The 21267-nt window shown below is 46.8% G+C and overlaps 1 protein-coding gene across 6 annotated transcripts in view; it reads left to right on the forward strand.

Annotated features, from left to right (window-relative positions):
* LOC125302979 (zinc finger homeobox protein 3-like) overlaps window positions 1-18759 on the forward strand; it is a 64454-nt gene extending 45695 nt beyond the window's left edge. For all 6 annotated transcript variants that reach the window (XM_048256395.1, XM_048256394.1, XM_048256393.1 and 3 more), the window contains exons 4-9: window positions 5390-5494; window positions 6542-6672; window positions 7024-7224; window positions 8523-8625; window positions 8840-14278; window positions 14386-18759. In XM_048256395.1, the coding sequence (XP_048112352.1) occupies window positions 5390-5494; window positions 6542-6672; window positions 7024-7224; window positions 8523-8625; window positions 8840-14278; window positions 14386-15863 (7457 nt within the window). In that variant the 3' untranslated portion in view covers window positions 15864-18759. The remainder of the gene's footprint in view (window positions 1-5389; window positions 5495-6541; window positions 6673-7023; window positions 7225-8522; window positions 8626-8839; window positions 14279-14385) is intronic.
* Window positions 18760-21267: the final 2508 nt, after the last annotated feature.

Genomic DNA, 21267 nt, shown 5'->3' on the forward strand with positions numbered 1-21267 from the left:
TGAATTGAGCTGAATATCGGTCCGATTATCCTTTACTGTGGGCCTGCATGGAGGGAGAGAGAAGGGGGTGGGCAGAGAGTGGAGAGAGAAAAGAGAGAGGCGGGGGCAGGGAGAATGGCAGACGCTTGCCAGGTATTGATTGTGTTAATTGATATGCCAATATTCACACTCGTTACATCAGCTAGTGTGTGTGTGGGGTCTCTGCTAACGAGAGCCGGGCACTGATCAATGCTGCCGATAAAGACCTCAGACGCTAACAAGCAACGGGTTAATGAAACATCACCAATTAACCCGCACCAATTAGCCTGTGGCCAGGGATGCGGGAGAGGTCTCGTTCGACCAGGCACTGGTCCAAGGGAAGATGGAGAGGGTGTTGGTGACTCCAGAGAAATGGGGCGGATCTGTCTCATTTAGTTCTTTTTGTTTCTTTGTGTTGTTCATGTACACCTTTTATGTCCTGCCTCTGTGTGTGTGTTTCCCCTCATCAATCAAATCTCTAAGAGGCCACAGTGAAGCGCCGTCCTCTTATCACACTGGTGGGTTAAGGTGTGTGAGTGATTGTTGCTGCGAAGCTCTTTGCATTAGACCACTCACTGCATAAAGAACTTCTACGCTAATGACTGGTCTTTTTCTTCTTGTAATAATTGTTTCTGTGAGCGTAGAGGTGTGTGTGTGTGTGTGTGTGTGTGTGTGAGAGTGAGTGAGAGACTAGTAAACACATTGTCCTTTCCGTCCCTGATTGACACCCACTCAGGTTCACCCCCAGCCTGCTATCTTTGGTAAACACTCTGTTGACAGTCCCGCTTTCCTCTCCTCCTGCCCTGTCCATCCTGCCTCACTCTCTCGTCCAATCAGGCACAAAGGGCCCCAGCTCCAGATAATTAGCACCCGCCCGCACACACTGGCCTGGCTCCAGTAACCTTCAGAATAATTACAACGTGTGTGTGTGTCGAGGCCGCCCTGCCGCGCCTGGCCAGGTGTTCCAGTCGTGCTGGAATGCTGCTGCTGCTCCTGCTGCTTGCTGGACGCTTGGCCTCCGCCGCAGCCTTGAGCACATAATGACAGCCTATTATCTGTGCCGCAGTGCATTGTGGGTACCATGTGATGACACCCGGCTTCGATAACAGGAAGCAGCTGCAAGGACTTTCTTAGGCACACACACATACATATATTTACTCTGCATACACATATTGAGAAATTACAGGGCTTATCATTCCCTGATATCCTGTCCAATTTACATTTTCACAATTTGCATCCATGAAACGAATGAATTAAGTACATACACAAAATTGTGTTCTGTTTTTCTTTTTCTGGTCATAGCCACTTCTGTACGGTTCAGTAACAAATGCCACAGATCACACTCAAGCTCCACTTGTCCCTCAGTCTGTGGATATAGGCACAGCCTCTTTAGTTATCCTGCCACACTTGACAGAAGGTGTTGTGTGTGTGTGTGTGTGTGTGTGCGAGAAAAGTGTTCTCCAGCTGGTCACGCTTAAATAAACAGTGGCTTTAGTCGATCGGAACATCAGAGACGCCAATAGCTCCGACCGGTCAGGGTGGCGGCTCTGAATGAGTGGGCTATTGATCCCTGTCGGAACTCCGGGGCATTCCCTAATTTAAAATCAATGCCAGATCAATGACGCGGGGCATTAGCATACTGATCTGCCAGATTACCAGTGAAGTGAGGTGCACTGAACACACTGTGTGCATGTGTGTTTGTGTGTGTTTGGGTTTGAGAGGGGGAGTGTTGACTCTATTATGTTCAATTTAATGGACTACACTGCCCTGTCACGACTTCTGCTAAGCTGGACAGCTATCCATCCAGGTTCATTAGTCTAACGTCAGCCATTTTCTTCAAGATCCCAGCAATGCTTCATTCTCTCTCTCTTTCTTTCTTTCTTTCTGTCCTTTCTTTCTTTCTTTCTCTCTTTCTCTCTCTCTCTCTTTCTCTTTCTTTCTTTCTTTCTTTCTTTCTTTCTTTCTCTCTCTCTCTTCTCTTTCTTTCTTTCTTTCTCTTTCTCTCTCCCTCTTTCTCACTCTCTCTTTCTTTCTTTCTCTCTTTCTCTCTCTCTCTTTCTCTTTCTTTCTTTCTTTCTTTCTTTCTTTCTTTCTTTCTTTCTTTCTTTCTTTTTCTCTTCTTTCTCTTCTCTCTTCTCTCTTTCTCTCTTTCTTTCTTTCTTTCTTTCTTTCTTTCTTTCTTTCTCTTTCTCTCTCCCTCTTTCTCACTCTCTCTTTCTTTCTCTCTTTTTCTCTGTGTGTGTGTATTTGAGTGTGTGTTCCCTTGTATGTCTACTTGTTTGTGTGTGTGTTCTCCTCAGCCCCCAACACTCCTCATCCTCAGAGCTCATTGTACTCCATTACGCTAATTGCTAATAGCTAATCTCTGACACTGAGTGCGACCCAGAAAAAGTTGATGCTTACCTTATCATTTCTCGTGTGTGTGTGTGTGTGTGTGTGTGTGTGTGTTTGTGTTTGTAGAGTCAGCAGTACACTCAGGCTAATCTCTCATTTAGCTAACACCATTTTAAGGTGGAGAGCATTAAGCTAACATGTTGTGTTTTAGCCAAATCACTGAGTGATGTGACGGGCAGGGGGGTGGACAGGCGAGTGGGCAGGCAGTCAGGGGCATCCACACACACCCTTTCCCTCCATGCCCACGTCAGCACATCCACTGTTTTGGAGCTAATGGCCAGGCCTTATTATGATAATAGGAGCGATATGAAGCTTACCTTTTTAAAAATAATCACATTACTCCCCATGTAAACCTAAAAGGCTTTGGCTGGCCTAGCCTGTCTGTGGGGTATTGTGGCGTAGTTTGTGTGTTTGGCACATCATGTACAGTGCTGTGTGTGTGTGTGTGTGTGTGTGTGTGTTGTTTACCGCATGTGTGTAGACAAAGACAGACAGGCTTGTTTTGTGGGTGTGGGTGCATGTACTGCCTGTGTGTGTGTGGTTTCATGTACTGTCTGCAGACGGAGCAGGTGTAGGCTAAGGCTCTTTGACAGTTTCAGGTTGTGTGTTTCATGCTTGTGTGGCTCTGATGAAAAATCAATAGCCTGTCTGGATAATTGGTGCCAAGATCGCCTCCAGTGCTTCCAGCACCGCTCCTGCAAAGATACCCCTCTTTTTCTTTCTTTCTTTCTTTCTTTCTTTCTTTCTTTCTTTCTTTGAATCCTTTTTTGCTGGTTTCCGTCATCCTTATTCCTTTCTGTCATTATTTTTTTTTTTTTTCTTCTTTGCTTTTTCTTTTTCTTCTCTCCATCTCTTTATTCTCACTACATTTATTCTTTCTCTATATCTTTCTTTCTTTAATTTATGATTTTCTGTCTGCAACTCAGCATACATTTCCCTCCTCAGCCTTCTCTTTGTCTTCCCATCTTTCATTTTCCGAGTCACTTGCACATACTTCAACCTGGCTGTGATTGCCCTGCCATGACAACCTTGATTTTTTTTTCTTTCTTTCTTTCTTTCTCCCCCTTCCTCCACACTCCTCTCTTTCTCCTTTTCTCATCCTTTCCCCACCCTCTCCCTCTTTTCCCCCTCCCCCTCTCGTCGTCCCTCCCTCCTGCACAGGCAGACAGAGGTGGACAATTGCTTCGTGAAGAAAGCAAAATGGCAGAGAGGGGGGAAGGGGGGGAGAAGAATGGAGTTTAAAGCAGAGCTCCTCATCCCCTGTCTTTTCTTTCTGTGCAGTGAAGTTTAAACCTTTTGCCTGGAGGTGTGTGTGTGTGTGTGTGTGTGTGTGTGTGTGTGTGCACCCTTTTAAAGAGTTTGAACATGAACACAGGCGGCGAAAGAACAGCAGCATTGGTCCTTCCTGTGTGTGTGTGTGTGTGTGTGTGTAAAGGGTCTTTGTGTGCATGGAGGCCTTTTGTGTATGATGTTTACCCCTAGAAGGCATAGATGCAGCTGAATGCTCATTCTGCAGTAAGCTCACTAAACACACACACACACACCCTATAGAACATTCTTCCATACACATCTTCCTGTGTCTCAAAATGGGACCGCTCATTTTGAATGGCATATTGGGATATAGAGTGGAAGAGATTGTAGGACAACTTCATCATGTCTTAAAAAAGATCATTTGTATGTTTTACAGATAATGCTTTTACTGCCTTAAAAAGCTAATGTGTCTGTGTGTGTGTGTTACTCAAGGGAATGCAACAACATACACCATTTAGGTAATGTGCAATTAGGCCTGACTGTAGTAAATGTCTGTAAAAGAACAAAGCAAAAGACGGATTTTTTGTGATCCAACTTTGTCATCCGACAAAAGGTCAGAGAAGCCAAATTGCCCTGACACCGTGTGTATGATTTGCTGTGTAAGCCGTGGTGGTTTATTCATACGCCGCATCGCTTGTTATTTTCATGAGCGTCGTTGATGCCCAGAGAGCCGAGGCGTGACATGGGGGACGCGGCCCTGAAATGGATTCTGTCGGCCTGACCCCTAGTGACCTTTCCTGGGCATTATCTCTGGCGAAGTGGCCAGTAAGCCCTAGGGGGTCAAATTAAGAGTTACTGTGGAGGCCAGGCTTCTCTCTTTTGCTCTCTCGCTCTTTTTTATTCTCCCTCCCTCCCTCCCTCTCTCTCTCTCTCCTTCTCTCTCTCTCTCCCTCTACCCCCCCTCTCTCTGTACAATTGCCATGGAGAATGGAGTGGGGGGTGGTTTTGAGGTGTGGGGGGGTGCTGAGAGTATCCCCTGCTGTTTGTTATTAAGTCTAAGCTTTAGACCCCCCCACCTCACCCCACCCCTTCTCTCCCCAGCCGATCAACCCCATCCCACACACACAAATGCACACACACATCGTCCCATAATCGTGGAGATGTATAACACACTGAGGAGTGGTCAGGCGACAGGATGTGTTAAAACATCTCCAGTGTACTGCTTGAAAATTACATCTGTGTCAAGTTGAAAAGGTGTGTGTGTGTGTGTTCGCATTGTGTACACATGTTCGCTCAATTTTGTATTTTTTTTTTGGCAACATGGTGAAACAGAATTTATGCTGACTTATTTGACTGAGCCTTTTTGACTGATATCCCATTTAGAGGGGGTTGTGATGTTTGTCTTAATGTGTGTGAGAGTGTGTGTGTGTGCCTGCTGACGGTTGTTTGAAGCTGTTTGTATTTCTCCTCATTTCTCCTCTCCCGCTCATCCTCATTCGAGGCTGCTCATCCATGCATGTAGAGGGTGACCCCTATGGGTCAAATTATGTTCCTGCAGCTTCTCAGCACAAAAGCACCAAGGCAAAGAGCCTTAGTGCAGATTACCTTTTGTATTGCTTTCTCTGTGGGATTCACTGGCTTTCATCAAAGTTACCATGAAAAAACCTGTTTGTTATTCAGAAAAATAATAATTTGGTTTTGTTTTGTGTCCCCTTCCCCCCTCCAGGAGATCAGAGTGAAGTGGAGGCTGCGACTGATGGCTCTGCAGAGCAGGAGGAGCAGACCAAAACCTCTGTAAAAGGGGGAGAAAAGGAGACAAGTCGAGGCTCAGGTAAGGCATGGGGTGAGGGTGGTTTGTTTTTCAGAAGTGTCGTCACACAGTTTTTGTGTTTGAGGGTGTGTCAGTGTGTTAAGGTGTGTTTGGTAGTAGGATATTTGCAACCACATTAAATTTTAAGCATCAGCATTTTCCTATTATTTGTATGTGTGTGTGTGTGCCTGTGTGTCAAAGGGTGTTAGAGTGTGTGTTTGTGTGTGTGTGTGTGGGCTAGATCCTAATAGGACTTAGGACTGCACTCAGTGGCCGAATCACCTGTCCATTAGTCCTGATGGGAACAGACAGGTTAATGAAGTGACCGTGTGTGTGAGTGAGTGACTGTGAGCGTCTGTTGGGTGCAGTGGATCTGCACTAGTCTCTGGCATGCTCTGTTAGCCATTCAGTAAACCGGATGGAATCCCTTCCTTCAGTTTTTTTTCCAATGCTTCTAATCTCCCATGGTCTGGATATTTCACATAGTAACAAACGTTTACATAGTGAAAAAGAAAAACAGAAACAATGTCTTACTTATCACATGAAGAGAGATACATCAATAATGTTAACATTTAATGTTATTTTTTGTCAGTTGGTTAGAAATTATGTACAACAATCATGCATATCATATGGTTTTAATGCTTCTGGGAAGGAGACTCTTTATATGTAAGGTCTTAGGTATGGAATTAAACTGGCACAAGATTAGTATGTCTGAATTCCCTAAAACTGAACTTGTTTGGTAGAATAAATGTGTCTAAAGCGGATTATCGTATTTATTCTCAAGGTATGATCCATCAAGCCCCTCACTGTGTCTTCTATTGTACTTGGACGCTATAATAATAAAAGTAAAGCATTAACGAAAGGGCCTGATGGTTATTGTGGAGACTTTGGCCTACATAGATCATTTCACATTTGATTTTATTTACTTTGTTTCATGACTTCACATGTTTTACCACACTTAACACTGTGTGTGTGTGTGTGTGTGTGTTGAGGGGGGAGGTCTGTGAGTACGTGTATGTGCTCAGAAAAATTGCAGACGCAGTAAAGAGTTTGTGTTGTTCATTGCAGGCTCATCGGATGGGGAATGGGACCATAATGACGACTCTCCCCCACCCAAATGCCCCAGCTCTCGGGCAAGCGTGACCGACAGCCCTCCTTCCTTAAAGAAGCCACGAACTGAGCCAGCGTCCACTGAACAAGTGAGGGCCTGAAGAACACTCTCACACACACACACTCTCTCTCTCCCTCTCTCTTGTTTTCTTAATTAGTAACACTTTACGTCCCACCTACAGAAACTTTACAGATGGTTTGTAGACATTCAAGTTCAGTCTTTAAAATGGTTGTTGATCTTTACTGTACATCATCTTAAACCAAACCCAACACGTATACCTAACCTTAACCATAAATTATTATTAACAAAGTGTCAGCAGATATTTTGTGTGTTATCGGATCATCTGTAGATCTGTCTATAGGAGACCCTAAGTAAAGTGTGACCCATGTATACCATTTACTGAATGTGTCCTTTTTCCTCTGACTCTCCCTTGGCTCAGATGCTGCAGTGCCCATTCTGTCGCTTCAGCCACTCGGACCTAGGCGTCCTGCGGGGTCACGTGATGACCCAGCATTCCCTACAGCCTACGCTGAGATGTCCACTGTGCCGTGACACGCTCGGCAGCGTTTCGCTTCTGCGCACGCACCTGACGCACGTGCACAACGTCACCTCTGACTGCACCAACAAGCTCATCAACACGGTCAGTGTGTGTGTGTGTGCGCGCATGTATGTGTTTCCTGTTTCCTGTAAACGTTATCACTATCCAATCGGTTTGGAAGACCAACCATGCTGGGTGTGTGTGTGTGCGTCTGCTGCGTGTCCGTGTCTGTGTGCGTGCGTGTTGCATTTGCTTGTGTGTGCACATCATCACTTTTTAAAGAGCTCAACTACATGTGTACTGTGTTATAAGGTGTATGTCTCTCTGTCAGAGACACTTTGTTGTGGTTGGATGTATGCTGGTCAGAGAGCAAAGCAGAATTCAGTTTGATTGAGCAACTCATTTGCTGAGAACCAAACAAGACAAGGCAGAAAAAAAATAATTAAAAAGCAAAAAGCCTTTTTAAAATGAGTGGAAAAAACAGAATAAATGAAATTGCTATTTGTATTGTGGCAGCAGACAGTCCTGAAAGTAAAACCCCTTATTTCCTTCCATCATTGTAGCATTCTTTTATCCCCTCCTCTTGACTGTTCTTTTCATTCACCCCTATCAACCTCTTTCTCTCTCTCTTTCCTCCATCTCTTACTCCCTCTCTCCTGTCACTCTACATTGTTCTCTCTCTCCTCTCCCCCTCTCCCTGCTTCCCCCTCTCCGTGATAGGGTCATGAAAATAATTGTGCTTCATTAATTCTGAGCCTGGACTAGGTGATTGCTGTTATGAACTGTGCTTGCCAATTATGTGCTCTAAATTAAAACTGACCTTGAGATGCTCCCTGTGTTTGCCTCCTGACGCATAATGAAACCCTCTTCTGGAAACGCTCCCCTTTGTAATGGAAATGTCAGCCATTTTAGTCTGTTCTGTGTCTCCCCTTTATTCCCCTCTTGTGTCTCGTTCAAAATCTGTACCTCTACCTTTCCCACTGTCTACCTTTCTCTCTTTTATTTTCTCTCTCTCTTTCTTCCCTTTGTCACCCTCTGCAACCGGATGCAGGTTTTATTGATTTGCCATTTTTTTGAAAAAGCCCCCTTGGAGAGGAGAGTGAAAATGATGTGGCTTTTTGATCCTTATTTCACTAAACGTGTTGTGATTGACTGTGGAGAGCTTCCTGTCACACTTGACCCCTGACCCTGATGGAGGGCCTCTCCCGAGATGAGACCCCCATCTTGGAGGGGCCGTGAGGGGTCCTCTTCCCTGCCCTTAATGCACGTCGACTTCTCTCTATCTAAGGGCACAGGAGACAAGCCCGTAAATCAGACATTACTACCGTCGGGCTAATGGCATCTCTAAGGTACTGCCGTTTAATTAATGCTCACCAGCCCTTTATGGTCTCTCTGGTCAGGTGATTGCCTCCGACGTGCTGCCCGCCAGTATGTTTACGCCAGTCCCCAACCCAGAGAAGGAGGGTTCCAACTCGAGCACCGATAACACAAAGAAACTACACGGTTTGTCTTCCATTCTTATAATTACATAGTCCTATTTTTAATTTTCACACAGAGTAATTTTTTCAACAAAACATGATATTTCATAGATAATAATCCACATAATGTCATACATTTGTTTTAAGATATTGCATATTTTAATCAATATTGTTATGATTTTCTATTACAAATGTAAAAAGAAATGACATTTCAATGGTTATGTCTGGTTCTTTTACAGAAGACTCAAAGGCAGACCCTGATAAAGGGAAATCACCAAACTCTGAGGTCCCCAAACCTCACAGATCACCCCTGGAGGATGCAGAGTCCACCAAGGAAAACACCGCCGCCTACCCATGCTGGCAGAAGGGCTGCAGCAAAGTCCTCAAGTCCTCCACCTCCCTGCAGGCTCACATCAGCGAGGTTCACAACAACCAGAAGAGCCCAGGGCCAGTGTCAGACCGCCACGTCTACAAATACCGCTGCGGCCAGTGCAGCCTGGCGTTCAAGACCCCTGAGAAGCTTCAGCTGCACTCACAGTACCACGCCATCCGTGCGGCCACAATGTGCTGCCTGTGCCAGCGCAGCTTCCGCAGCTTGCAGGCCTTGCGCAAGCACTTGGAGACCAGCCACCTGGAATTGAGCGAGGCCCAGCTGCAGCAGCTCTACGGGGGGCTGCTCATGAATGGGGACGCCCTCGCCATGGGTGACCCAACACTCGGAGAAGAGCAGGGATTGTTCGGGGATGACTGCATGAAGGACGGAGATGAGATTGACCTGGAGGAAAAACAGAGCTCCAACGGTAGTGGTGGTGATTCTGGGCTGGTGCAGCAGGAGGATGCCGCGAGTGAGATGAAGCGAGCGAATCTGCCATTTAGGAAAGCCACCAACCTCACCATGGAGAAGTTTCTGGACCCGCAACGACCCTTCAAGTGCACAGTGTGCAAAGAGTCCTTCACACAGAAGAACATCCTGCTGGTACACTACAACTCTGTGTCTCACCTCCACAAAGTCAAACGTTCACTCCAGGACTCCACAGCAGGAGTCCCTGAGTCCGTCAGCAGCACCGATCACAAACCTTTCAAGTGTTCCACCTGTAATGTGGCCTACAGCCAGAGCTCCACTCTGGAGATCCACATGAGGTCAGTCCTGCACCAGACCAAAGCCCGTGCTGCCAAAGTAGACCCTTCTATCAGTCCTGCCTCTGCTAACACTCCTTCAATTAGCACTAGCTCATCCTCCAGCAGCTTTTCCCTTAGTTCTGCTACAGCTGTGAAATTTGCCACAGCCACAAGTTCAGCCTCTAGCTCAACTGCTCATGCTCATTTGGGAGGCCAACAGAGCAGTGATGCCCTGTATACCACTGCAGGCCAAGCTGCCAGCCACTCTTCCCTTTCTGAGAGCCACGAGGCTAAAAGGAAGAGGCTAGCAGATATCATAGCCTCCACAGCACAGCAGCAGCAGCAGAAGCTTCTTCAGCAGCAGCAGCTAGCCCAAGCCCAAGTACATCTGCAGCAGGAGCTGCAGCAGAAGGCAGCACTCCTCCAGTCCCACCTGTTCAACCCAACGCTCCTGCAGCACTTCCCCATGACACCGGAAGCTCTCCTTCCACTCCAGCAGCAACAGCAGCTGCTATTTCCCTTTTACATCCCTGGTGGGGACTTCCAGCTGAGTGCGGAACTGAAAAATGCGGCTCTGAATCTCGCCAACTCTGCCAGTCTAGGTTTTGCTTCCCAGCTTGGCCCAAGCCCAAGTGAGGCATCGGTGGCACAGAAAGAAAAGCCGAGCATAAGCACCTCGCAGCAGGACCTCACAAGACCTCCTCTGCAGCAAACTCCAACAGTGTCCCACGCTATCAGCAACGTTATCTCTCATCAAGATGGTGGAAAAGCTCAGACACCTAAAATTCATACTGAGACCGCTGTGCCTGAGCAGCACAGGAAGGAAGAGGCCGAGAGCACAAATATCAGGCCCACGGAAAAGCAAGATGCTGGTAAATGCAACACCGGGGAGAGTCAAGAGGCAAAGAGTTCTGGGAAAGAGGTCAAAGTAGGATTCCTGCCACCCAGGATTTCCCATGATGCCTCTGATAATGCCTCAAGGGCTTTGCTGGAGAACATTGGTTTTGAGCTGGTCATGCAGTTTAATGAGAGCAAGCAGAGGGTGCAGAGGAAGTTTTCTGAAAACATAGCTATGGCTGTTGGCGAGTCTGATTCAAAGGAAGTGGATCCCCTGCAGGGAAAGCTGAAGTGTGTGGCTTGTCACAAGCTGTTCTCAAACACCCTGATACTGAAGAGCCATCAGGAGCATGTCCACCAGACTGTTTTTCCTATTGAATCACTTGAGAAGTTTGCCAAAGACTACAGGGATCAGTATGACAAGCAGTACCCCTTGAGGTCTCTCACTCCTGAGTCTTCCCCTACTCCTCCACCTCCTCCACCACCACCTCCCCCGAAGCCACCCACACCTCCCAGCTCCCAGCCAAGCCAGCAGCCTCCAACCCCAAGCTCTGCTCCCTCAACTCCAACTGTTGCTCCTCCAACAGTCTCTGCACCTTTGCCAAAAGCACCCACTCTCCCACCTCCACCTCCTCTCTCCTTGCCTGTGGACCTTCCACTTTTCCCTCCTCTTATGATGCAGCCCATACCCTTGAAAACACTTCCCCCTCCGGTTCCTGGCTCCATGCCTGCTATGGACGTTGGTCTCACCCATGACCTGGCTCAGCTCTATCAGCAACAGCTCAGTCCCGCCCTGTTGCAGCAGCAAGGCAAGCGTCCTAGAACGCGCATCACTGATGAGCAGCTAAGCGTGCTTCGCCAGTACTTTGACATCAACAACTCTCCAAATGAAGACCAGATCAAAGAGATGGCAGACAAGTCCGGCCTGCCTCAGAAAGTGATCAAGCACTGGTTCCGCAATACACTGTTTAAAGAACGTCAGCGCAACAAGGACTCTCCTTACAACTTCAACAACCCACCAACCACCACTCTGGAAGATGCTAAGGTAGACTCCAGGCCTCCAAGCCCTGAGCCTCAGAGGTATGAATGTTATGGGAGCAAGAGGTCCTCAAGGACTCGCTTCACTGACTACCAGCTGAGGGTCCTGCAGGATTTCTTTGATGCCAATGCCTACCCAAAAGATGATGAATTTGAGCAGCTCTCCAACCTGCTGGGCCTTCCTACTCGTGTCATTGTTGTGTGGTTCCAGAATGCTCGTCAAAAGGCTCGCAAGAACTACGAGAACCAAGGTGAGGGTGCCAAAGAGAGCAGCGAAAGACGAGAGATGTCCAACGACCGCTACATTCGGACTCCCAACCTTAGCTATCAGTGCAAGAAGTGCAGCCTGGTCTTTCAACGCATATTTGACCTCATCAAGCATCAGAAGAAGATGTGCTACAAGGATGAAGAAGATGATACCAGATATGACAGTCATGAGGATTCAAACGACTTCAGGAATGAATACTACAGCTCCTCTGCATCCTCAACCTCTCATACCCCAACCCTCTCCTGTTCAAGTTCAACCCTCACTGCTGAGTCTACCTCTACCCACAATGTGAAACCTGCTGATAGTAATGATGCTAGTGCTGCTAGCATCTCTGAAACCCCCAGAGAGAGGTCATCTCATACTGCAGAAGCACCTAACCTTTCCAAACCACACCAGAGCAGCTCTGCCACCTTGCACCAGAAAGAGCCACAGCTGGAGACTCACCATCACAAGCTGTTGGCAGAGGAAAAAGAGAAAGGACACGCAAGCAGTCCCAAACCCTCCTCTTCCATGAAACAGCAACAGCAGCAGCTCTCCCCCTCTGTTCCCCAGACGAGCCCAGCTTCTTCAGAGAGCACCCGTACCAGTCTCAACACTGTGTCAAGCCCCCAGACCTCACAGCAAACAAGACTGACCCAGCCTGTTACTCCCTTCCACTGTGGCCAGTGCAAACTCGGTTTCCCCTCCTTCGAGAGCTGGCAGGAGCACCAGCAGCTGCACCTCCTGGCCAATCAGAACCAGTTTGTCCATCCACAGTTCCTCGATCGACCGACAGACATGCCCTTCATGCTGTTCGATCCCAGCAACACACTTCTGGCCAGTCAGCTCCTCTCCAGCGCCTTTCCACAGATCCCCTCCAGCTCGATTTCCTCCTCACCCATGCCCAGTGCCACTATAAACTCCTTGAAGAGGAAGCTGGAGGAGAAGGCCAGCACCAGCCCCATGGAGAACGACTGGGAGAACAATGGTGACGAACAGCATCGCGACAAACGTATGAGGACAACCATTACTCCAGAGCAGCTTGAGGTTCTCTACCAGAAGTACTTGCTGGACTCCAATCCCACCCGAAAGATGCTAGACCAGATATCCAATGAGGTGGGCCTCAAAAAGAGGGTGGTCCAGGTGTGGTTCCAAAACACAAGAGCTCGAGAGAGGAAAGGCCAGTTTCGAGCACTGGGTCCAGCCCAGGCTCATCGTCGATGCCCATTCTGCAGAGCCCTCTTCAAAGCACAGACTGCCCTTGATGCCCACATTCGCTCTCGCCACTGGCATGAAGCCAAAAGCGTCGGCTATAGTTTCTCGATGTCCGGCATGCTTTCGGATCAAGTAGGAATGAAGATGGATGGGCCAGAAATGTCAGGCAATTTACAGCTCTCTAGCTCCTGGAGCAGTCAGTTAGCTGCCCTGTCTCCTGCTAACAAGAGCACCGATTCGTCCCATCATCACAGCTCCAGCCCGAGGTTCAAGATGGAAGGATCTGATGACTTTGATGGTCCATCAAGTTCCTCTCTCAGTCAGTCATATGATCTAAGCAAATTCGACAACGATGACTGTTCCTCAGTAAATACATCAATTACTGATGCTACCATGGGTGAGGAAGGTGGAGACACCTCTGAGTCCAAACACAGAGGTAGTGACATCCTCGCGCAAATGACTGACAGGGCCTTTTCCTGTGACAATGATGACCTGATGTCCTCAGACTTAGTGAGTCCTGCCATGAGTTTCAATGCAAAGGACTATGACAACGAGATGATGGTGGATTACAGTGAGAGTTCTAGCCTTGCAGACCCTTCTTCCCCCTGCCCTGGAACCTCTGGGAGCCAAAGTGGAGATAACATTGAGCGATCCGGTCCCAAGCGTTACCGTACCCAGCTCAGCAACCTTCAGGTGAAAGTGCTCAAGGCCTGCTTCACCGACTACAAGACTCCCACCATGCTGGAGTGTGAAGCCCTGGGCAATCACATCGGGCTGGCCAAGAGAGTAGTCCAGGTGTGGTTCCAGAATGCCCGTGCCAAGGAGAAGAAAGCGAAACTGAATTTGGCAAAGCAGTTTGGTGGTGAGCCATCCCAGAGTGAGGCACCAAAGACTGAATGCACCCTTTGCGCTGTCAAGTACAACAGCTGCCTCTCTGTTCGTGACCACGTATTTTCCCAGGCGCATGTAGCCAAGGTGAAAGAAGCAGTGGGTAGTCAAATGGACAAGGAGCGAGACTACTTTGATCCGAGTACGGTTCGCCAGCTGATGGCTCAGCAGGAGATGGACCATCTGAAGAAGTCCAACGAGGTCCTGGGTATGGCTCCACATCAAAGATTTGACCCTGCCACACTCCAGGCTCTAAACCTCTCATCCATGTACCCTGGTCTTCAAAACATGCCAGGAGTCTGCAGTGCCAGCAGCTTGAACTCGCCTCATATAGGTATGTCTCATTTTATATTAATCCAATTTGTATGATATGTTTAATACTGTGATCTAACTTGCAGTGTTGTATTTTTCTTTTCTGTCTTTCATCATTCTTTCAAGCAGCAGGTCCCAGCAGTCTGTCTCCCAGCGTGTCCTCCAGTGGATTACCCACCAAGCCAACCACCACCTCTTCCTCTTCATCGACTCCATCCAACTCCAAAGTCAGCATGGCCACCTCTGCCTCTACTGCAAAGACCAAACAGCCAGAACTACAGCCTGAGCGCCCCAAAGAGAACGGCACTGAAAAGAGTGAGAAAGAGAAGGTCAAGGAGAAGCCCTCCATACCCCCTGCCCCCTCCACCTCGTCCACCCCCCGAAAGTCCGACAAACAAGACCCCTCCGCCCCAACAACCTCCACTCCAAAACCTGGCATGGAGTTTGTGATGGATCCAGCGCAGCTTCAAGCCCTACAGGCAGCCAGGGGTGGTGCAGATCCAGCAGCCTTCCTGTCTAACCCTTTCCTGCCTTGCTTCATGCCTGGTTTTCCCTCATACTTCCCTCCTCAGATCCCAGGGGCTCTTCCTGGAGGTTACCTGCAGCCCATATATGGCATGGAGGGCCTGTTTCCTTATGGTCCAGCTGCCCTGTCCCAAGCCCTGATGGGCTTGTCCCAAGGTTCCATTCTCCAGCAATACCAGCAATACCAACAGAGCCTCCAGGGGGCACTACAGCAGAAGCACCTGCAGCTCCAGCAGCAGCAGACACAGAAACCAAAAGCCCACTCCCAGGCCAAAGCTGACTCCAAACAGCCTTCCCAAGACACAGTGAAAGCTAGGGAGCGCAAAGATCCTTCCTGTGGCAAAGCATCCCCCTCCACTTCATCTGATCAGTTGTCATCCCCATTGGGTAACAAACCTTCTAAAGTCAGAAACATGGATGAGCATCTTCTCCTGCGGGAGGGTGTCGTCCCCAAAGTCAAAGGTGGAGAGCAGGGGAAAGGTGGTCGGTTGTATGACTGCTTGGCTTGCGACGTCACGCTCAACGCAGACGATGGTGAAGCCCTCTGCCGCCACTTGGAGTCCCCACAGCACAAGCGCAGCGCGGCGGAGCGACTTAACGCCAAAGAGCACGCCACTCACGTGTTACCTCACACCGCAACCTGCGCTCCTGACTCCGCCATGGCATCTACCTCACAGCCTGCCCCTCTGTCCACGCTGACTCCTCCATCCTCCTCCTCCTCTTCCTCCTCCCACCCCTCCACCATAGACGGACTATGTTCCCCGCCCAACCTTTCGACAGCTTTATCGGGGTCGCCAGACACCACTCGTACCCTGGCCTCCTTCTGCAACCAAACTCCCTCCTCGCCTTCAACGGTTACCTCAAGCTTGGCGAGACCCTCTAGCGCTCGCTCCTCGATGCCAACAGACCCCAATGGTGGGACGCCCCGTGCCCCTGCCATGGAGAAGCCCCTGGAGAGACAGAGTCCCACCCTGCCAGAGGAGGACCCACTGGGGGGAAACTCCCGGCAGGACGGCAGTGGCAACGCCAATGGCAATGGCAGCGACTTCACTTGTGTTGGAACAGACTCGCTGGGAATGTGACAGAGAGACAAGAAAAGGACAAAAAAGAAGACAAAAAAGAACTACTGCAAAGAAGTAAAAGCTTTTTGAGTGTGGATGTTTGAGGAACACAAAGAGATGAACGAGTTCACTTAACAGTAAGAGAAAAAAAATGTTTAAACTGACTGATATCTGAAGAAAACTAACTGCAATTCCAATGCTCGTAACCAAAAAATAATATGCGTCAGTCGAATGTTTTTCTTTGCCATTTAACATGCTGATTATCATCCATCTACCGTAAACAGTATGAACACTACAAAGACTTATGCAGTTACGTTTTTAAAGTGAAATTGGAGTGTTGTATAAAAAACCTGCTCTCCCTGAGCGGATCCCCACCAAACGAACAATTGATTCAAAGTGTGTTCTTAATTTTTGAGTAGCGTACATGTAATAGCACATTAACTTAATGCCATAATTCAGAACGAGAGAACTTATCCATACACACACATTCACAGACACAACACACACACACACACACACACACACACACACACACACACACACATACACACATACAGACTCATGGCGAAGCAGTCTCCCTCCAAGTGTTTGAAAACTGTACCAATGGCTTGCTAAAATAATGATGTATTGTAATGGTGTCTCCTCTCAGGTCAACGGCTGGTAACTTGGTTCTCGTATGGAACTCATTGTATAAATTCTGTTCTTGAAAATACAAAGAGAAAATGTTTTAAGCCTAAAATGTAAGTGTTAAAAAGAAGGGAAATATTAAGTCCTATTTTTTTCTTAAAGTTGGAAAAGCATTACTAGTCTTATAAATGTACGCATTTTGGTTTTATTTTGACCTAGGACTTAAACTTTACCCTAAAAACAAAGAGAAATGCAGACTTGAATGGTTGATTTTTTTTTTTTTTTTTTTTTTAAAGAAAGCCTCTGTGTTTTATGATAGCTACATGTATGAACATTTTTGGTGTTGCGTAGATTGTTGAATTTTAACTGTTTGGTAGGAAGGAAAACCCGTATATTTAGCTTTTGTATTGTCCAACTCCAAAAGGCACTTCAGTGGATGTCGTTTAGCTCACTCTGAGGAGGGGGAGGAGTGTCTACTTTAAAAACCTCATTCTGCAGCCCCCTATTCTTTTCTGCCCCTCACCTCGTCTTGCCAGCCGCTACTCGACTCGACTCGACTCTGATTTGTGTAGCACTTTTCCAGCCAGCTCAGAGCTTTTTAGAAAGCCACAGCCAGAACTACCTACTCCCTAACGGTGTAGCGGAGAGGGTGCGCCTCCACTTAGTCATCACGAGGCGGGGGAGAACAGGGGACATTCCCACGATTATTTTACAATTATGCACTTAGTTGAAGCCTTGCTCTGTCACCTTTTGGCAGCTCAGAGCGTCACTCTTTGCCACATTAGAGCTCAACGCATCGACATTTAATTTTCACCGGGTTTTTTTTAAGGGGATGAGGCGAAGTCACACTCCGCATGATGGGACCGCAGAAAAAGGGCATGATGGGATTCGGAGTCCCCACAAGACTGGCCCATCAGTTAGCTGGGTGGATAAGGAGAGGTGGATAGAGAAGAGAGAGAGAGGAGGAGAAACGTTTCCTCTACAGCTCTTTGGTCCACTGCCTCATCACCCATCTAATGTTAATTGATTGTTTTTATTTTTTTATTTGTCGTTGTTGTTGACCCTTAAAGAAATAGTTACATCTCTTCCTGTGTTACAGATCAGTAGCTCATTTCCAATTAATTTCTACAGTTATCATTTCAATAATAATAATAATAATAATGATAATAATAATAATAACAACAACAGTATTGCTTTAAAGGAAGATCCAAAGACGAAATACTTTAACCAATGGTGCAAACAAATAAAACACTTCTTTATACTTGATATGTTATTGCTTTTAACAAAATAGAAAACATGATTTTAGATGACTCAGTCTGCGCTAGTTCACTGTTTGTGCTTATTTATAAGGAAAAGCAGTGTCTTCATTTGCGAAATAACATGAAAACCAAAAACCAAAAGAGCCCTAGTGCTTGTGGTATGGGGTAGCACCAGTGTAGAGCCATTGCAGTTTGTAAGATAGATTAAAAAAAAAACCTCTTTGTTAACTTTGCTGTGACCAACAGTTATTTTCTTGGTCGGTCAGTCTGTCTTTCTGTCTGTCTCTTTCTTTAATTTGGTTGGTTTCCAGGTCTGATCTTTGAAGACATACGACTTGCTGCTAATGTAGTTTTGTATTGATACTAAGATGCATGCTGAAATTTGCTTTTTCTCTAAGCTTTAATGACAACAAACAGTAAGCTTAATGCCATTTCCAAAACAGTGATCATACCTGCTTTCCTCCCCCATCGTTGCTATCTTTAAAGAAAAAAAAAAGAGCATAAAAGACTGTGAATAGACATGTACCTTCCAAATAATAATAACTATTATTTTTGGGGTTTGTTTGTTTTTCTTTGAAACTAGCCAATGTTGAATACCAATGATAAATATTGTTTATACAGAAGACTGCATTCCAAATACCACACTAATACAGTTTTCATAGATGTATTGTATTTTTATTTGATGACTCGTCTGTTTGTTTGAAAATCAGTGTTAAATGTTTGATTCTGCTGTGAGGGGTGTTTGTGTGTGTGAGGGGAGGGGGGGTACACCCCAGGCCTATGTCGCGTTAACGACCTGGGCTACATTATGTGCAACTCCTGTCTGAAAATTCCTGGAAAAAAAGGTTGTTACTGTAACCATAGCGATAGCCAAATAATGTTGTAAATGCACACCTCTTTGTGACATGTGACTTTCTGTTTATTTTTTTTGTTTTGTTTTTTTGTTTGTTTGTTTGTTTTTGAGGTTTTTTGCCATCATACTGACCATAACACAAGAACCCACCCTAGTCAATAAAGTCTGTTTTGTTGCAGATGATGGGCTGTTGTCTTGTTTTTGTAGGCTCAGGGAAACCTGAGGTGTGAAGGGTTCTGTGTAGCCTTCATATGGCTCTGTCTGCGAGTGGGAGAAGCTTGCTGACGTTGGTTTATGTTTACGGAGGTGCGTTTTCTCTTCCATGTGTAGTGTCCCATCATACAAAGTGGAATCCATCCAAAAAGCTTATCTTGATAGTAAAACTTTCAAGTTCTATCTTTCCTTCACTTTTTTCTATTCTCACTTAAACCACACTCATGCCATGCCATGTCTTTCCTTTCATCCCCTTTCTCTATTCATCTGTTAATTCTCTTACCTGTCTTATCTCTCCTTCCTTTCCATATTATTTTATTCTTTTGTCTTGTTGTTTCCTAATCCACTTCTCTCTCTCTCTCTGTCTGTCTGTCTGTCTGTCTGTCTGTCTGTCTGTCTGTCTGTCTGTCTGTCTGTCTGTCTGTCTGTCTGTCTGTCTGTCTGTCTCTGTCTCTGTCTCTGTCTCTGGCTCACTTCCTGGGTGTTGTGATTGTTGCTGATGAGGGGAGGTTGAGATAGGCCTGTCACAGTCATTTTACCTGTGCTGCTTTGCCTTACAACATGGCTTTGGTTTCCTCCAGGCTTCCATTTGATCATCCTGTTCCTCTGATCGAGAATGAAGGAATGCGGGAACGAAGGGAGGGGGAGGGAAAAAGAAAAAGACAGATGGGCAGACTGAAATGAAAATGGGGAGAACAGGAAAGGGAGAGAAGGTGTGTGTGTGAATGAAAGCAGATATATTTACTTGTAAAGTAATTCGTTCTCACACACATGCTAACAGGTAAACACACACACACACTCACACACTTAATCAGTGCTGAATAAAAAGCAGGTGAAATGTGGAGGGCCACTGCTCATATATCAATCAGAGAGGAGACAGCAGAAGCGAGGACTGCCGAGGAAATGAATCATACACACTTTACAGCGTGTGTTTGTGTTGTGTATGTTTTTTGGGGGAATGTGGAGAATGTCAGGGCGATCGTGTTTCTGATTTATTTAGTGGCTGATTAGTAGGTGTATTACTGTATCATGAAGAGCGTGTGTGTGTGTGTGTGTTGGTGTGTATGAGCTTGTGGAAGACTGTTTATGATTTATTTAGTGGCGTGCTGATTACTCTGTATATTACAACTAGGTAAGGTGTGTGTGTGTGTGTGTCTGTTTATTTGCACCTGAGCATGATTTATTGATGAGTCCATTAATGAGTGAAAGTAATTACGGGGAATGTGTTATACCGTATCAAAGCTGACACACACACACACACACACACACACACTTACGTGTTGTCTCTCTGCGGGGGTATCATTGCTCCATGGAATGGTGAGACCAAGCGTGATATGTGAGCTCTCTGGTGAGCCTGTTTTATTTAACAGGAGCAAATTCACTGCTGGGCCGATATCACCCACAGGTATGTCCCCGATTCTTTTCCCTCTCCTGTCCATCTCTCTGTCTTTCATTCATTTTCTCTTTTTCTCTTTCCATCATTTTTCTTTTTGTGTATCCACTGTCCATCTCCTTCATTCCTTCTTCCCCCCCTCTCTATCTTTCTTTCACGCTCTCTCTCTCTCTCTCTCTCTCTCTCTCTCTCTCTCTCTCTCTCTCTCTCTCTCTCTCTCTCTCTCTCTCTCTCTCTCTCTCTCTCTCTCTCTGTCTGTCTCTCTCTCTCTCTCATTTCCTAGATGTCACATATGCTTGTGTCCACCACTAAGACAGGATGAACTTGCTGCCACTGCCCCCCACCCCCTCCTCATCAGCTGGTGTGTGTGTGCGTTGGGGGGTGTTGGTGTTGGTGTTGGTACTGGTACTGGTGTATGGAGTGACTCCCCCCGTTTAACATGCTAAATTATTCCGGCATGGCTGCATGGTATTAAGGGAATTGAGGGCTGACCCGGCCTGGGCTCATTAATTAAACCGGTGACATTTAGTGAGATGAGTTTCCTTTGAGGGTAGATGATATTATTAACATTACCCCTCTCCTGCGGATAGAGACTCGGCTTGATTATGGAAGGGATTTTTCCCCTCCTTTCTCACTCTTTCCTACACCTTATTATTTTAATGTGATCAGAGATACAATCTTCCTTAGCCAGCAGGTTTGGAGGGAGGAGAGGGACCAGGAGTGTGTGTGTGTGTGTGTGTGTGTGTGTGGAGGGGAGGGGGGATGAGGTGGACAAGGGGGCGACCCACAGGGCTGAGAGACACACACACACACGCTCACACACACACACACAAAGCTCCCCTGACCTTCAGGAGATGAAATGGGTTTTATTGTGCTGTAAACAGGGGAGAGGGAGAGAAGGAGGAGGAAGGCTGTGGTGCGTTTCATACATACGGAGCTTCCAGAAGATTCTCCCACTTCTCTACTCTCCTCACATCGCTGGCCCACGCGTCCTTTATTGCCTGCAAAGCACGATCCATTTTTTTCCTTTTTCTTTGACTTTTTTTTCCCCTAACTCTCTCACTTCCACAGTCACCTTCC

The sequence above is a fragment of the Alosa alosa genome, chromosome 11 (genome assembly GCF_017589495.1).
Source record: "Alosa alosa isolate M-15738 ecotype Scorff River chromosome 11, AALO_Geno_1.1, whole genome shotgun sequence".
Taxonomy (NCBI): domain Eukaryota; kingdom Metazoa; phylum Chordata; class Actinopteri; order Clupeiformes; family Clupeidae; genus Alosa; species Alosa alosa.